Here is an 18,963-nt window from a genome sequence, read left to right on the forward strand (position 1 = left end):
TTCTGGGGTATTAGATGAAAGTAAGCAGTAGCACATTCCCTTGTTCCTAATAAGGAACAACAAGCATAGTACCCCATAGTAGAACCTTGGTAAGTCACAGCAGCTACAGTGGTACATTAGATTGCTTTAGCAACAAAGGACATTTATAACCATGTCATTTTAGTCACCTTTAACTGCCTATAATAATGCCTTTAGTAGATACATATTCAGTTGTCTCAGTATCTCTGGGAGGGATTGGTTCCAGGATCCCCCGATAAAACAGATACCGAAATCTAGGATGCTCAAGTCCCTTATATAAAATGGCATATCTAGTGTTTGCATATAGCCTATCCATATCCTCTGATATACTTTAATCTCTAGATTGCTTTTGATATTAATATGTAAATGATATGTAGTTTTTATATTGTATTATTTTAAATTTGTATTTTTTATTGTACTATTACTTTTTATTTTTTTTCCCCAATATTTTTGATCCATGGTTAGTTGAATCCGTAGATGTGGACCCTGTGGATAAATTGTATGTTTATATTATTTCCAGGAAAAATGAAAGTAGCCTTACTTTGTGACTGTTAAAAAAGAAAAAAAAAACTCTAAAAATAGTCACGCATAGATGGGCAGGATTGGATATGAACATTAAGCATGTGAGAGAAATCCTTGATTTCCCTCTCTCATCTACCAGTCCCTGGCCTTTACTGTTGGTGCAAGATATTGCCACATGTCTGTCCATCTCTCTCACTTCCCATGTCACTGAGTTTAGCTTAGCTGCAAGGGCTATTGCAGGAGGGTCCCAGCTCCCTCTTTGAGAAATCCTTACTCCAAATTCGGAATAAGTTTTCTATACACATGATTTGTGGGCCAAATCACCCTTCTTTCTGCAGGAAATTTTTTTTCCTCTAAATTCCAAAGAATCAACTTACAAACTGTTTTCTAATGATTGTCTCTTGACAACATAGTTCATTTTAATCACCAGGAAAACCACTGAAATAATTTTGTTGTTGTTGCTGCTGCTGCTAAGTGTTATTGAGTCTCTTTTGAAGGACAAAACTCAACAAGAACAGCCAATTTTTTGAAATTTCATTTCAGTGGCTAAGAAGGTACCAAGTTCATAGATATATGCTACTATTGTGGCACTTCTTACTGCCTTGAGTGATTACTATTTGTCAACCTAAAGGTAGAAGTTGTAGGTAACATATACCTAACAGGTTCTAATGGTCTTGGTACATGTTGGGAGACAGAACTAGGACGAAAAAGTTGGGGAAGACTTCAGTAGTAGTATTGATCTCTTATAATCTTTCAGGTCAGTAGGCTTTATCATGGGGTTCCTATGCAAAATGATCCACTGGGGATGTAGGTATTCAAATATCTAGTTATATTTTTAATTTCACCATTTAAAATGTCTGTTTTGTATGTTTTTAAGTGAACAACATTTCATAGCATTTTTACTAAATATTTTAATACTTTATAAGTAAATAAGTACACAGATATATGCTCAAATCTTTATGAGACTCCCCATCAAACAGTAGACCTGGTTTTTAGATTATGGTTGTGAAAGAGCAGTAAAAGCTGCGCTACAGGAGATATTACACTTGTGACTGTGGATGGGGATGGGCCATCCAGATTGCCCCAGACCTGTAGATTCCTTCACACTGGCTTATTCTCCCTCTGTTGAATTTCACATGATTCTAAGTAAGACAGAAATGGCACTTGCTGTCACCAGTTGCCTGTTACGGATTTCATGTTAGTAACTTGGTTATTTTTGTTAACTAATTTAATGTTTACCTTTAGATACAAGAAAGGTGGCTACAAGATAACCTTACTTTAAGAAAAAGAAATGAGGAACTAAAAGAAGTTGAAGAAGAAAGAAAACAACATTTGAAGGAAATGGGTCAAATGCAGGTTTTGCAAATGAAAAGGTATGCTTTTAAAATAATCTTCAGTTTAAATAAATGTCTTTATTACTGGAATGTGAAGAATATTAAATACCTGTTTTAAAAGAATTTTAGCCTCAGCCTGGTATCCTTTGAGAGTTACTAGAAGGTGAACAGTGTTTTGATACAATTATATTTCATGGCCTTAAGAACTTTATTACTGAAGAAGTGATACAGAATTGGTAATCACACTGTAGTGATGGGCCTTAGTTATTCAGTATTGAACATGCTTAGTCCCCATACATCTGCTAGCCTGCTGCACAGAATAGTGGTACTAAGCATAAAGAATATGGAGCTGTGGACCTTGTCTGGGTCAGAGCTTGTACAGTCTATAATATTGTCAATGGAGTTGTTGCCAGAGTGATTTATCCACAGAGATTCATTCTAGATTTTCTCATTTGTAATTATGTGTCCACCAGAGCATTTCTTTTGAAAGATGAGCCTCATTCTTCCTTTATCTGGTCTTATTGTTACTTATTGTAGTTGCTACCTTCCTGGTACAGCAGAAAAGATTTTATTCCTGCCTTGACTGCCTTAGAGTTAGTTGCCTTAGGAATTCTGTAAGAACCTTGTTGATGCTAAGGCACTAGACTGGTATAAAAGGTTGTACTAGGCAAATACTTAGATTGTCAACCACCTCAGATGGTTAAATCCAGGCCTCTCATTTATTAAACCCTTCCTTGTAGAGTTTTCATGTTTTCTTGAATTTATACAGAAATCTGAATGAAAAAATGCCCAGGCTTTTCTAAAGGATATAGTAAAGTGAATTTTAACTTAATTTATAAAGCCTAACAAATGGTTAATCCTGTGTTTTGGTTAAGTACTCTTAGCTATTTAAAATCTCTTTCCTATATCAGGGAAATCAGATTTTTAACTAGAAGAGCTCATCATCTTCAGAGTCTTCATTTCTTTATGCATTATGCACACTTAGACCCAGAAAAATCACAGAGGAAATTATGATGAAAGCCAAGAATGTGACCTTAATATCCTAGTTCCCAAGCCTCAGTTCTTTTACACGATACTCTCCATGGCAAGTTGGAAAAGTAATGCTTCTAGAAGAAATTTTGATATAAAATAATATATTAGTGGCTACTAAAGACCAAAACCAGATATTTAAAAAATTTCTTCTGTAATTGGTACATAACAGTACTTTTTACATTCATTCACATTACTAAGTACAACTATTTTTCAAACGTTTCTTCAACCAGGACATAACAGAAATGCCAACAAGACATGTAATCCAGTCGACTCTGTAAGGATGCCCATAAGCTTGAGAGTAGTGCCTGACACATAAGAGGATGCTTAATAAGTGATAATAAATAAATGAAGATTTTTAAAGCATACATTGAAATTTGTATAATCTGCCAAATTATCAGAAAAGTTTGAATATTTTACTTCATTTTGGTCATTATTATGGTTTTTACACTTGTGCAAGAGAAATTTTGTTTTCATGGAGGAATCTAAATTTTTAGTATTACTGCAGAAAATTAATATATGATTTAATTCATATTGTGCCTTTGACATGAGCAAAATGATGATGAAGCCTGTTATCCATAACTTCTTAGTGTTGATAATTGTGCATTCTCAGTTCACAATCAGAAGTTTGTGAATTTGTAATATTAATCATCAGAGTGCTTTACTTAGCGTCTAAAGGCCAGGAACTTTATCAGTGATCACATGCTATGAGGGTTCTGTAACACACAAAATTAGCTATTTAGCAACCTATGTGGGGCAGAGATATGGAAGGAAGAGAGGGGTTTTCTTTAGTACCAAAGCCCTAAATAATAAGCAAGGAGAGACTCTGTTATAATATACTGATTGCTAAGGAGAATGATACTTAACCTATCTAAAGAAATCTATGACTTTTCCACTTCAGGTTGTTAAAAGCTAAAAAATGGTCCTCATTTGTCATTTTTCTTTTTTACAGTGAACATCAGAAGTTGGAAGAGAACATAGACAATATAAAAAGAAATCATAATTTGGCATTAGGGCGACAGAAAGGTTATGAAGAAGAAATTATTCATTTTAAGAAAGAACTTCGAGAACCACAATTTCGGGATGCTGAGGAAAAGTATAGAGAAATGATGATTGTTATGAGGACAACAGAACTTGTGAACAAGGATCTGGATATTTATTATAAGACTCTTGACCAGTAAGTATTAGACTGGGGATTTTCTTATTGCAGTGAATATTAACTAACATACTTTAGTAATCTTTTCTCTCATTTTTTTCTTTTTTTATTTATTTATTTTTTTGAGACAGAGTTTCACTCTTGTTTCCCAGGCTGGAGTGCAATGGCACGATCTCAGCTCACTGCAGCCTCTGCCTCCCGGGTTCAAATGATTCTCCTGCCTCATCCTCCCAAGTAGCTGGTATTACAGGTGCATGCCACCACGCTGGGCTAATCTTGTATTTTTAGTAGAGACGGGGTTTCTCCATGTAGGTCAGGCTGGTCTCGAACTCCTGACCTGAGGTGATCCACCCGCCTCGGCCTCCCAAAGTGCTGGGATTACAGGCATGAGCCACTGCGCCCAGCCCCTCATTTTTTCTTTTTAAATATGGTATTTTATGTATACCATGGATTGGAAAATATATGTATGTATGTATGTAAACACACACTAGCTTAAGTTATGAAGTTAAGATATAAAGCATATTAATATCTAGGAGTATTCATGATACTACCTCCCTCTAACCAATCTACCATTATCACTGATTGGCATCCACTTAGATGCTCCCTTCTTATCTCAACCTTCTGTCATCCCCATTCCCTGTAACCAGTGACAAAGATTTTTACTTTCTCTGCTTTTTTAAAAAAGTTTTATCATATATATGTCATATTTTGAGCTTTTTAAAAATGATATGATATTCTAGGACTTGCTTTTTTATTTGGATTTGCTTTTGTTTATCCATGTTGTTTATGGTCATAGTTGATTCATTTTCACTGATATACATAATCTACTACGGGAATAGACCACAATGCATTCATTCTCCTACAGATGGACATTTGGGGGTTTTTTTTCCAGGTCTTGTCATGTCTTCTGGAGGAAAGGTATAAGGTTATATTTGTGGGAGTGCATTGTGGAGTATGCTCAATTTTACAAAATAATATTGTTTTCCAGAAATGACTACTGATTTATACCACTAGCAGTATATAAGGGTTTCTTTGATGGATCCTCTGACATTGGTTTTATAAATTTCTTAATGTTTGCCATCCTCATAGGTTTAAAATGATGAATCGTTGTTTATACATTATTAGTCTTGTCTTTTTGTGTGTTTTGGGACAGAGTCTCTCTTTGTCACCTAGGCTAGAGTGCAATAGTGCAATCATAGTTCAGTGTAACCTCAAACTCCTGGGCTCAAGCATTCCTCCCACTTCGGCCTCCCAAAGTGCTGGGGTCACAGGTGTGAGGCATTGTTCCTGGCCCTATTGGTCTTTTCTTATTGATTTAAATGTGTTCTTTATCTCTTCTGCATTTCAATTCCTTTTCAGTTATATGTATTACAAATGTCTTTTCAAACATTATGCTTATCTTTTTTACTTAGCATCTTTTGATGACACTGGATTTGATTTTGAGTTAGTTGAATTTAGCAGCCTTTTCTGGTTAGCTCTTTGTGTGTCTTGTTAAGAAATCCTTCCCTACTCCTCTCTCTCTCTCTCTCTCTCTCTCTCTATATATATATATATATAAAGATATATATATAAAGATATATATATAAAGATATATATATAAAGATATATATATAAAGATATATATATAAAGATATATATATAAAGATATATATATAAAGATATATATAAAGATATATATATATAAAGATATATATATATCTTTTTTTTTTTTTTGAGACGGAGTCTCACTCAGTCGCCCAGGCTGGAGTGCAGTGGCGCCATCTCGGCTCACTGCAAGCTCTGCCTCCCAGGTTCACGCCATTCTCCTGCCTCAGCCTCCTGAGTAGCTGGGACTACAGGTGCCCGCCACTACGCCCGGCTAATTTTATTGCATTTTTAGTAGAGATGGGGTTTCACCGTGTTAGCCAGGATGGTCTCGATTTCCTGACCTCGTGATCCACCTGTATTGGCCTCCCAAAGTGCTGGTATTACAGGCGTGAGCTACCGCGCCCTACTTCTATATTTTTGTCTAAAAGTTTTAAATTTTGCCTTTCACATGTAAGTACATTTAAGTATTTAATTCTAAGTTGAATTTTTTCCGTTATGAATAACTGGTTGTCTTGGCTCTATTTATTGATAGACTATCCTTCTCTCAGTGACCTACAGTGTCATTTCTGTCATATATCAGAATTCCTTATGTGCCTGGGTTGGCCTGGGTTCTCTGTTCTACTTAATTCATCACTTTGTCTATCTCTGTGCCATTTCTCATACCATCTTAATTACATATAGCAGAATTTTCTTTATCCAGTGTATGTCTGTCTTTTAACCAGTGAATTTAGGCCTTTCATATTCATTCTGATTACTCAATTGAGTTGGATTTATTTCTGCCATCTTTTTTTCCTTTCCTGCCTTTTTGAGATGGATTTATTTTTCTTGACTCCTCCTTTTTCCCTTCTTTGGGTTATCCAGTTGACCTTATAACATGGGGATTAGGGACACTAAGCCCCCCACGCAGTCAGAAATCCACATATAACTTTTGATTCCCTCAGAACTTAACTACTAATAGCCTACTGTTGACTGGAAGCCTTACTGATAACAGAAACAGTTGATTAACATATATTTTGTATGTTATGTGTATTATATGCTGTATTCTTTTACAATAAACTGGAGACAAAAAAAGAAAATTATAAGGGAAAATATATTTTCTGTTAAGTGGAAATGAATCATCATAAAGGTCTTCATCCTTGTCCTCTTCACATTGAAGAGGAGGAGGAAGAAGAGAAGGGGTCAGTCTTGCTGTCTCGGATGGCAGAGGTGGAAGAAAATCTACATAAACATAGACCCACACGGTTCAAACCTGTGTTCAAGGATCGGTTGTATTCTACTTTAGTTATTTGAGTGTTTACTTTTTAATTTTTAACATACTTATTTGACTTAAAATCATATGCATTAGTTCTCAAAGTGGTCGTGGAGCACCATTATCAGTATCACCTTGGAACATGTTAGAAATGCCTCTCAGCCTCTACCCCAGACCTGGATCAAAAATTTGAGAGGTAGGGCCCAGCAGTCTATTTTTGACAGGCATTTTGGGTGATTCTGATGCACATCAAAGTTTAAAAACCATAGCTTTAATGTGAATTGTTTTATCTTCTTCCTGAATACTAATTATCTTCTCTCATCTGCATTATTTCTTTTGTCTAATATTTTAGTTTTACCTTGTTTTTAAATCATCACAAATGAGTAATAATTATTGTGGTGGTTTCATAAGCCCACATGTTTACCAATTTCTTTGTTCATTCTTGCTTTTTAAATCCCACTCCTCCCTTCTTTAGGTTCAGTTTTCTTTTTTTGGAGTATATTCTTCAATAGTTTTTTCAGTGAATGACTGTTAGTGGTAAACAATCAGTCTTTGAGAAGTTTTTCCCCTTAATTTGATAGTTTAGCTGAGCATAGAGTTCGAGATTGACAGTTTTGTTCTCTTGGCACTTTGAAAATATTTCATTTTTTGTTGGCCTCTATGGTTACAGTTGAGAAATCATTTTAATTATTCCTTTAAAAGTAATCTGCCTTTTTCCCCTGGTTCTCTTAGGATTTTTCCCTTTGTCTTCAGTGTTCTGTATTTTTATAATAGTGTGTCTAGACTCAGCTTTAGTTCTTCTGCTCATAAATTGTGCTTTTTGATCTGAGGATTGATGTCTTCCATCAATTTTGGGGATTTTTCATACATTATCTCTTCAAATATTATTCTTTCTCCATTTCTCACTATTTTCCCCTTCTTCACTTTTTATTAGACATAACCTCCTCTTTCCTCTACATTGCTTAACCCCTCTTGCATATACTGGGCTCTGGGTAAATATCTTGTAGTTCATAAATTATTTAGCTGCTACTTTATACTGCCTATTGAGTTGTCATTTTTTTTCCTCCATTTTTTTCTATAAGTTCTATTTTGTTCTTTTTCAGAAACTCACATGGTTTTTTTATAATTTTTTTTTTTTTAAACAGAGTCTGACTCTGTCGCCCAGGCTAGAGTGCAGTGGCATGATCTCGGCTCACTGCAGCCTCCACCTCCTGAGTTCAAGCAGTTCTCATTCCTCAGCCTCCCGGATAGCTGGAATTACAGATGCATGCCACCACTTGGCTAATTTTTGTATTTTTATTACAGATGGGGTTTCGTCATGTTGCCCCAGATGGTCTTGAACTCCTGGCCTCAAGCGATCCTCCCGCCTAGGTCTCCCAAAATGCTAGGATTACAGATGCGAGCCACTGCGCCAGGCCTATGATGTATTTTCTTCCTTTGTATTTTGATTCCTTCTTGAATGTGTCTTTACACATTTTATACACATTTTATACCTAGGCCTCCCAAAGTGCCAGGATTACAGATGTGAGCCACTGTGCCAGGCTTATGATGTATTTTCTTCCTTAGTATTTTGATTCCTTCTTGAATGTGTCTTTACTCATTTTAACTATACACATTTTATATTCTCTTTCAGATTATTATTTTTTAATTTCACATTTTGAGGAGTCTGCTTCTGCTGTTTTGTATGTTGATTCTATCCCCTAGTGAAGTTTCTGTGTTTTATTAACATTTAATTGTGCGCTTATCTTTAGTAGTGTTGTTTTTTTCTGTGAGACTCCCTTGTGACCTTTCCTTGTAGAGGTCCATCTACACAGAAATTTTGGTTTTATATTAACTAAGAGCTCCAGAGAAAACATTGGCCTGCATGTAGGGTTTTTGTTAATTTCTTAGTTGGTAGGTTCCTAGACTATACTCACTGGTAGCATAACTTTGAACCCCAAAACTATATAAAGCATTTGCCCAAGACTTTGAATTTTCAACTTATCAATTTTCCACTCTTTCATTGAGGATTGATGTTATAGCTCTTGAAGAGTCCCATTTTTTGTGTGTTGGGAGTCACTTATAATCTTCTTCCTTACTTGGGTCCTATCCTTCATCTTCTGTCCTGGATGATAAGAACCAATCCCTAGGTTATAAAAACAATAACGCCAAGTTCATGGCTGGGCACGGTGGCTCATGCCTGTAAGCCCAGCACTTTGGGAGACCGAGGTGGGCGGACCACTTGAGGTGAGGAGTTCAAGACCAGCCTGGCCAACATGGTGAAACCCCGTCTGTACTAAAAAAATACAAAAATTAGCTGGGTGTAGTGGTGCACACCTGTAATCCCAGCTACTCAGGAGGCTGAGGCAGGAGAATCGCTTGAACTGGGAAGTAGAGGTTGCAGTGAGCCAAGATTGCACCACTGCACTCCAGCCTGGGCAACAGAACGAGACTCTGTCTCAAAACTAACAATAACAGTAATAATAATAACCCCAAGTTTAGTTTGTCTGTCAGGTTACATACTGACTGGTCTGGTTTTCACTTCTATCTTCGTTTCTGTTATGTAGGGATTTCCCTTTCTTTCTTGTGAGCTCAACTATGAATTTAAAATAAGTTTTGTTATAAGTCTATCTAGCAGTTCTGTTCATTTGTGGCAGGAGAATTATTACTTACCTTAGATTTTGGTGGTGGTTGTTTTTTCCAGAATGGCAAATATCTTCCTTAGCACTAAGAGAGTTACACAGAGAGCTTCTCTTCTAAGACTTCTGGTCAGATACAGCATAGTCAACAGACCAACCTGAGCAGTGGCATTCAGACCACAGGGCTCAGGAAGACAGGAGAACTCTGGTTTCAGTATGAGGACTTTTTTAGTTAGTGATGATAACAAAGGTGGTCCCAGAAGTGCCTAGGCATATTTTTGGCATATACAAGTTTTAGGAAGTACGTAATCATGTAAGACAAATTAGATCCATTTACTGTGAAATATTGGGAGTGAGCCAATTAACATGTTATTTTTTAAAAATAAATTATACTAAGATTTTTGTTAGATTAAGTTTAACTTTTAAAACAATTTTTTGAGAGTATTCCATGGATATATCTTTTGTCCCATTTCATTGTGAGTGGGTACGTTAACATTACAATGTTCCCTGGGTCCAAAATGGCTCATAGAATTGTATGCCTGCACCAAATGAGAACTTTTGTTTTTTAACCTCTTTGAATATTGCCATCTCTCCTAGATATTAGATCCAGCAGTTTAAAGTGGTTAGTCTTGGAATTTAAGGTGCTGAAACAAGAACATAAGCAAAACTTAAGGAATTCTTGCCCAGTAGACTACACATACATATATTTGTTTTTTGGGTTTTTTTTTTTTTTTGCCTTTAATAATTCTTTTTAGTCTTCTCAGCTACCTCATTTATGCCTTTAGGGGACTTTTTAGTTTTTCTTAGTTCTTTAACAACAGATGCTGTGTATCCAATAGACTTATCAAACGTTCATTGAGCATTAAGGAATAGGAGATCCAGTAACTTCTAGCAAGGATATTATAGTTTATTTGAAGAGACACAAATCAAAACAGATTTTTGTCAGTAAAAACCTATTTTGCCAGGCTTAGTGGCTTACACCTGTAATCCTAGCACTTTGGGAGTCCAAAGTGGGTGGATTGCTTAAGTCCAGGAGTTTGAGACCAACCTGGGCAACATGGCGAAACCCCATCACTACAAAAAAATACAAAAATTATCTGGGCGTGGTAGCACACAGCTGTAATCCCAGCTACTCAGAAGCCCGTGGCGGGTTGCAATGAGCCAAGATTGTGCCAGTGCACTCCAGCCTGGGTGACAGAAAGAGACCCTGTCTCAAAAAAACAAAAAAAAAAAAACAAAAAAAAAACAAAACTTCTATTTGGAATAAGATAAGTTGGTTGTGATGGAAAAATAAAAATGGATATTAAAAGCAAGACATTGGACTTTGTATAAAAGTCCAACATGATAAGTTTTACCTTTTTAAAAAAGCCTCAGAAGTCCATAATACATGGTTAAAAGTGCTGTCTCTGAACACTACAGATGTCCAGATTTTGAATTCTTTTTTTTAAAAAAAGTTTTATTCTTATTTTTTATGGCTATATAGCCAGTATATTTATGTGGTACATGAGATATTTTGATGCAGGCATACAATGCATAATAATCACATCAGGGTAAATGAGGTTTCCATCACCTCAAGCATTTATCCTTCCTTTTGTTACAGACATTCCAATTATACTATTTAGTTATTTTTAAATGTACAATAAATTGTTGACTGTAGTCACTCTGTTGTGCTATCATATACTACTAGATCTTATTCTTACTATATTTTTGTACTCGTTAACCATCTCCACTGCCCTTCCTAGTCTCTGGTAACTATCATCTCCACTATCTCCATGAGTTCAATTGTTTTAATTTTTCACTCCCACAAATGAATGAGAACATGCAAAGTTTGTCTTTCTGTGCCTGGCTTATTTCACCTAACATAATGTCCTTCAGTTCCATCCATGTTATTCCAGATGACAGGATCTCATTTTATTTTATGGCTGAATAGCACTCCATTGTATATATGAACAACTTTTTTTTTTTTTTTTTGAGACGGAGTCTCTGTCTCCCAGGCTGAAGTGCAGTGGTGTGATTTCACCTCACTGCAACCTCCACCTCAGCCTCCGAGTAGCTGGAATTACAGGTTCCTGCCACCACACCTGGCTAATTTTTGTATTTTTAGTAGAAACAGGATTTTGCCATGTAGGCCATGTTGATCTCGAACTCCTGACCTCAAATGATCCACCTGCCTCAGCCTCCCAAAGTGCTGGAATTAGACGTGAGCCACCGTGCCCGAGAGGAACCACATTTTCCTTATCCATTTATCTGTTGATGGACACTTAGGTTGCTTCCAAATCTTAGGTATTATGAATAGTGCTGCAATAAATATAGGAGTGCAGATATCTCCTCAACCTAATGATTTCATTTCCTTTGCGTAAATATCCAGTAAGTGGGATTGCAGAATCATATGGTAGTTCTGTCTTTAGTTTTTTTAGGAACCACCATACTATTCTCCATAGTGATTTTGAGTCCTGACTGAAGATATTTAGCAAATTATTTAGACACTCTGAGTTTCCGTTTCCTCATCTATAAAATAGAATTTTTAAAAATCTATACTATTATTCAGTATAGAGTCAGAAAAGCTCAGAGGCGATTTAGTCCAGCTTTCTTTGTCATGTTCCATTCTTTAATGTAAGTAAGTTCTTAAATTCTCTATTCTTTAATAGCACTAAAGAACTAAATTCATTAAGAAAACGTAGGTTTCTGTTCCCATTTAAACATTCTTTGAGGTTGAGGGCTGTGCGTAGAAGACAATAATAGCAATTGAATACTACATGATAGCATAATCAATTTAATTATTGTATCTAACTCTGTTTTAAAGGGCAAGTATTTATCAGAGAGATTAAGCAGGCTACCCAAGATTACCCAGGTAAATGGTAGAGATAAAATTAGATATCAGAACCACTGTGACATGCTGCTACCATAGTGGCCCCCTGCTTTTTTTTTTATTTTTCTGGAGACGGAGTCTCACTGGTTCTCTCAGCTCTCTCAGGCTGGAGTGCAGTGGCGTGATCTCTGCTCACTGTAACCTCTGCCTCTTGGGTTCAAGCGATTCTCGTGCCTCAGCCTTCTAAGTAGCTGGGATTACAGGCATGTGCTACCACACTGGGCTAATTTTTGTATTTTTAGTAGAGACGAGGTTTCGCCATGATGACCAGGCTAGTTTTGAACTCCTGGCCTCAAGTGATCCACCCTCCTTAGCCTCCCAAAGTGCTAGGATTACGGGCATGACCTTTTTTTATAACCGTTAAAAAACTAGTATTTATATAAAAGCATTTTAACTGTTACTTATACTTCCTGGTTTAGAACCATAACTTATTTCTATATATTTTGTAACTCTTCAGTGAGGTGCTTGTGTACATAATACATAGTTGTATATTAGGATTTTGTTCAATAAAAATTTGAGTACATAAATGCTTGATACTGTTCTAGATACTAAGTATATAAGGATGAAGAAACAAAATTAAGAAATAAATTAATAACAAAATGGGTAGTAGTGGTAGGTATTACAGTGAAAATGAACAATGTGAGCATAACAGATGGGCCTTTAAGCTGGGACCTGATTGATGAGAAGGGAGCAAGATATGCAAAAAATGGGGTGCAGGCGTTCCAGGTAGAGAGAATAGTTAATGCAGCAGCCAAGACCAGTACGAACAGAAAGTGTTCAAGGACCAGGAAGAAGGCAAGCATGGGTGGAATATAGTCAGAGATAGACCATTCCCAGAGTATGTCATGCCTTGTAGCCGTGGTAAACAGTTTTATTTCATTCTAACTGCATTGAGCAGTCACTGGAGGGTTTGAAGCAGGGAAGTAATATAATCTGATTTCTAGTTGGAAGAAATTGCACTGGCTGCTGGGTGTGGAGAATGGATTGTAAAGGGCAAGAGTAAAAGCAGAGACTGATGAGGAGACTTGTAGTAACCAAGAGATGGTGGTGGGCTAGATCAGGTGGTAGCAGTGAAAATGGAGAGAAGTGATAGACTTGGGATTTGTTCTGGAGAGAGAGTTGACAGGCCTTGCTTTTGAATTGAGTGTAAGGGAGGGAAAGTAAAATAACCAAAGGTTGCTCCTACATATTTTTACTTGAACAACAGGATATTGGGAGAACAGGTTGCCATTCCTTAAAATGGGTGGGACTGGGGAGAGAAAATCAATAGTTCCGTTTTGTACACTTTAAGTTTGAAGTGCCTGTAGATATCTAAGCAGAGCTGTCAAGCAGGCAGTTGGATATATAACCTCGAGCCTAGAGTTCAAGGGAAAGGTGTACACTGGGGAGTCATCAGCATATCCACGGCATGTAACCCATGAGATGAGATCACATGTGGAATGAGCATAGAGAGAGAAGGGAAAGGTCCCACCACTAGTTATGTTTGCAAATCCAGTAAATAAGCAGCTGGTGATGTGGGAAAAGATTTTAAAAGATGTGGTATCTTGAAAACCAAGTGAAGCAAATATATCAAGAATCTAATGCTATTTGGAGTCAAATAAGATAAGGACTAAGAAGTGGCCCTTAAATTTGACAAAATGGAAGTTGTTAATGACTGAGGAGCAGTCAGTGGCACAGTTGGAACTGAAGCCCGGTCAAGTTGGGTGGGGAGAGAATGGGTAGTAAGAAATGGAGATAGCAGCCGGGCACGGTGGCTCACACCTGTAAACCCAGCACTTTGGGAGGCCAGGGCGGGTGGATCACCTGAAGTCAGGAGTTCGAGACCAGCCTGACCAACATGGGGAAACCACGTCTCTACTAAAAATGCAAAAATTAGCTGGGCCTGGTGGTGCCTAGCCTGTAATCCTAGCTACTCAGGAGGCTGAGGCAGGAGAATCGCCTGAACCCGGGAGGCGGAGGTTGCAGTGAGCCAAGATTGTGCCATTGTACTCCAGCCTGGGCAACAAGAGAAAAAAACTGTCTCAGAAAAAAAAAAAGAAAAAGAAATGGAGACAGAGAATATAGATAATTCTTATAACAACTTCTCCTGTGATGGGGAGCAAGAAAAATGGGGCAATGGTTAGAGTGGACCAGGGACCAAGTTAAATAGGCAAGTTGGTTTTGTTTTCAATTTTACTTGTAAGTATTTTGCTGCAAGGTCAGCTCTTACAGCCCATTGACCTGCAGACCTGGGGTTTCATATGTATTCACTGAATAGAAAAACATATGTAGGAGCTCTCCAGCTATCCCTGCATACCCTGAGAACCAGTGGCAGCAGGAATAAGAATTCCCTTCACTTCCAAGATTAGGCTATAAGAGAAAAGAATTCAACAACCCTTGCTCTGCCACTTTCTTGTCAGGCTCTGGGAAAACAGGAATATCTTTCCCTGTCCCTCCTCCAAACGGCTGACAGTCTGTCTGATGGAGACCTTGGTAGGTGCTCCATAGTCTGTTTTTGACCTGGGCCTGGGATAAGAAGGAAGGGCTTTTCAGCAGAGAAAAGTGCCTCAGTCACAGAGGCATGCTGAGCAGAGTGAGGACCTATGAGGGAGCTTGGTGGAGCCTGGCGGGGTGGAGGGGTACAGGAGTGCTTTCTAGCAATTTAGGCTTGTTAAGGAACAAAGCCAGGCTGTTTACTGAGTTCTCTTACCTGGTACTCAGATGGATTCTTCTAAATGAAAAGAAGTGATACAAATTTCCCCAAAATTGAGTCTTTGTGGCTTATGCTCGCAAACAGTGGCCTTCTCAAGATTTATATGGTGAGCCCTAAATTTGCCTTCTCACCCAGAAGAAAGTAAGGTACAAAATTTCCCTCATTCTTTCACGTCTTAGAATAAAGCATGCAGTCAGTGTAATTGTTGCGTTCAGCTGTCTATTTAAGGTAACACAGGAAGTCAGCAGTGCATTTTCAAGAAAAGCTGATTACCATCTGTTATTAGTAATCATCTAAAAACATCACTAAGTATAAGCATTGGCAATGGTCAGAGACACATAGATGAAAAGGGGGAAATTATCCATCATTTGGAATGTATTACCCCATACTAATACAATATACCAATTTAAATGATTTTAGAATATATCACTCAAGATATGGTGTTCTACCCCATGCCCAAAATGTTCTACTCTCATTTTTCCCCAGATGTGGAAGGTTGCATATTAGGCAATAGTTCTTTTTTTTTTTTTTTTTTTTGAGACAGAGTTTCGCTCTTTTTGCCCAGGCTGGACTCCAATGGCGCGATCTCAGCTCACTGCCATCTCCACCTCCCGGGTTCAAGCAATTCTTCTGCCTCGGCCTCCCAAGTAGCTGGGATTACAGGCGTCTGCCACCACACCCGGCTAATTTTTTGTATTTTTAGTAGAGACGGGGTTTCACCATGTTGGCCAGGATGGTCTTGATCTCTCGACCTTGTGATCCACCTGCCTTGGCCTCCCAAAGTGCTGGGATTACAAACATGAGCCACGCACCTGGCCAGGTCATGCTTCTTTTAAGACTCATTGTAAACACGTAACCTTTACAGTTTTGCATCCAAGGTAGCCAGCTTTCTGTGAGGCTCTTCAGAGCCTGGGTCCCTGCATTCGAGGGGAGCTTCAGATGAGGGCTTTATTCAGGGCTCACCTTATAGTCACCATCTCCATCATGACCATGGATGCAGTAAGGTTTCACAGTAGCTCCTGCAACCTCAAGAGGGTAGATTACAAAACCCAAAGATAGCCAGTGGTGTTTCACACCTAAACAAATGTTTATCTTGCCATAGTGATTGAACCATAGGCTGAATTGTAAAAGCTGATGTTTGGGAGTCTAGCTAAAGAAAACTAAGTTAATAGGTTTAAAGAAGCAAGAGCTGGAAGGGTCTTCTCCTGGAAGGTGAGATATTGGTCTATGGGGTGTCCAAGGGAGAGAATCCAGTCATGGGTTCTTAGCTTCTCTTTCTGGTTGGACCAGTAAAACCTCTTCCTCATCCCTCTTTTCTGCTCATCACTAGAGACAAAACTAAAAACCATGGCTTCAGTCTGCTAAAAGCCTAGAACAAAACAGAACAACAAAATAAGGCAGGCTGGACAAGCTTGTTAAGACTTTCATGGATTACCAGAAATATAAATGCCATTAAAGCCATCATTTTTCCTCATAAAATGCAATCGATTGTTACTGAAATTTTTAATGAAATCTTTCAGACTCTTAATGAGTATTTAAATATCAGACTAAAGTAATTTATAAATCATTATTTTCTGAGCTCCGAGAGAGTCTCACTTTTTTTTTTTTTTTTTTTTTTTTTTTTTTTTTTTTAGACAGAGTCTGGCTCTGTCACCCAGGCTGGAGTTCATTCTTGCAAACTCGGCTCACTGTAACCTCCACCTCCCAGGTTCAAGCGATCCTCCTGCCTCAGCCTCCCAAATAGCTGGGATTACAGGTGCCCACCACCACACCGGCTAATTTTTGTATTTTTAGTAGAGATGGAGTTTTACCATGTTGACCAGGGTGGTCTCTAACATCTGACCTCAAGTGATTTACCCACCTTGGCCTCCCAAAGTGCTGGGATTACAGGCGTGAGCCACCTCACCCGGCCTCTCACTTTCTTTTAAGAGCCAGTTTTCACAAAGAAATCATACTACTTCGCATGAGTTAGTATATGCATTTAACTGAGAGATGTGCATACTCCAGGCAGGTGGTGGAGCTGATACACTAGCCAGATGGCTACTTGACCATAACAGTTTGCAGCCCATGAAATTCAAATCTTTGCCTCACCAGACAGTCATGGACTTTCAAGGTCATTCTGTAAGTTATTTGATGTTAAATGCCTGTGAAGTCCAAGTGATAAAAGCGTGTTAAGTTAATTGGGCCACTATATGTCACTCAATAGCTCCTATAGGGTTCTTGTACAGGATCTCACTCTGTCACCCAGGCTGGAGTGCAGTGCTATGATCACAGCTCACTGCAGCCTCGACTTCCTGGGATCAAGCTATCCTCCCACCTTAGCTTCCCAAAGTGCTGGGATTGCAGGTGTGAGCCACCGCACCCAGCCCAGAGCTGCTTTCTTTCCATGGCTTTAGCCTAAGTAACTCTCACCTATTACCGTGGCAGCTTTCCCACCTCTTATCTCTTACTGTCCTTCCTACCCCCACCTCCACCCATTATACTTCTGCCAGCTTAATTTTCCTAAAGCTGGTGGTCCCTATTCCCTTCTAATTTTAGGAAAGACTTCCATACCTGGGCTTTCCCATTTCAATTCCTACTACCAAGTGTGTTCTAACCAAACAATTTTGTTCCCTTAATATGTCCCATATTTTCCTGTGCTATCTCCCATCCTTGGAATGTTATGTTGATTAAGCCCTTCCCAAACATATGTGATTTTTTTCCTACCTTTGTACTTATAATAATATTTTGTACCACTTATACAACTAAAGCCATTCAGCCTTGTATTACAGATATTTGGGCTTCCCCACGCTCCATAACTGCAAACCACAGAACACACTTCAAGGTAGACTTAGGCTCATTTCCATGACAATGGCTAACTTTGATTCAGCCCTTAAGAATTATTAAGTTGGTGACATATTTTCATTTCCCTCACAATGGCTTTGCACGTAGTACACCCAAATACATCTTTTTTGTTCTTTGTGAGCATTATCACAAGGTAGATATTTTTCTGAGTTTTTTTTTCCATTTAACGTGGTGATAATCTTTTACATTCATATATTCAAGTACCTTGTATTTTTAATGGCTGCATATTCTGTAAAATGCATGATATCTACTTTATTTAACCACTATTGAACATATTAGAAAGCTTTTAAATATGTGCTACTACAGATAATGCTGCAGAGTGTGTCTTTGCACACTAAAGCAGATATGTCAAAAAGACAGCTTCCTAGAAATGGAGTTACTGGCTCAGATGTTATGTATATTTTTTAGTTAATGCCAAATTACCTTCTAAAAACACTTAGAAAATTTCCACCAATAGTATATGAAAGTGCCCATTTCCATGTCTGGATTTTGTTACTGACATTTTATTGGCTGCACAAAAAAAGCTTGCACTTTAATTTACATTTCCCTCTTTACTAGTGAAGTTAAATGTCTTTTCGTATGTTGTCTATTTGTATTTCTTCTCCAAGAATTACCTATTCATTATCTCTGCCAGTTTTTCTACTAGGTTGTCTTTTTCTTGATTTGTCACATTTTAATAGATTCTAGATGTTAATTATTTTCACATACATTGCAAGTACCTATTCCCAGTTTATCATTTGTCCATCAACTTTCTTTCGTTTTTTCTTTTTTTTTTTTTTTTTTTGAGACAGAGTCTAGCTCTGTCGCCCAGGCTGGAGTGCAGTGGCACAATCTCAGCTTACTTCCTTCCGCCTCCATCTCCCGGGTTGAAGTGATTCTCCTGCCTCAGCCTCCCGAGTAGCTGGGACTACAGGTATGCACCACCACGCCTGGCTAATTTTTGTATTTTTAGTAGAGACAGGGTTACACCATGTTGGTCAGGCTGGTCTCAAACTCCTGACCTCAAGTGATCTGCCTGCCTTGGCCTCCTAAAGTGTTGGGATTA

At 38.0% G+C, this 18,963-nt stretch overlaps 1 protein-coding gene across 4 annotated transcripts in view; it reads left to right on the forward strand.

Moving 5' to 3' along the window:
- The window catches only part of RAD50 (RAD50 double strand break repair protein), an 87,236-nt gene that overhangs the window by 59,131 nt on the left and 9,142 nt on the right, over window positions 1–18,963 (forward strand). For all 4 annotated transcript variants that reach the window (XM_034960466.3, XM_003829302.6, XM_055112628.2 and 1 more), the window contains 2 exons: window positions 1,786–1,913; window positions 3,856–4,080. In XM_034960466.3, the coding sequence (XP_034816357.1) occupies window positions 1,786–1,913; window positions 3,856–4,080 (353 nt within the window). The remainder of the gene's footprint in view (window positions 1–1,785; window positions 1,914–3,855; window positions 4,081–18,963) is intronic.

This window comes from Pan paniscus, chromosome 4 (genome assembly GCF_029289425.2).
Source record: "Pan paniscus chromosome 4, NHGRI_mPanPan1-v2.0_pri, whole genome shotgun sequence".
In the NCBI taxonomy this organism is placed as follows: Eukaryota; Metazoa; Chordata; class Mammalia; order Primates; family Hominidae; genus Pan; species Pan paniscus.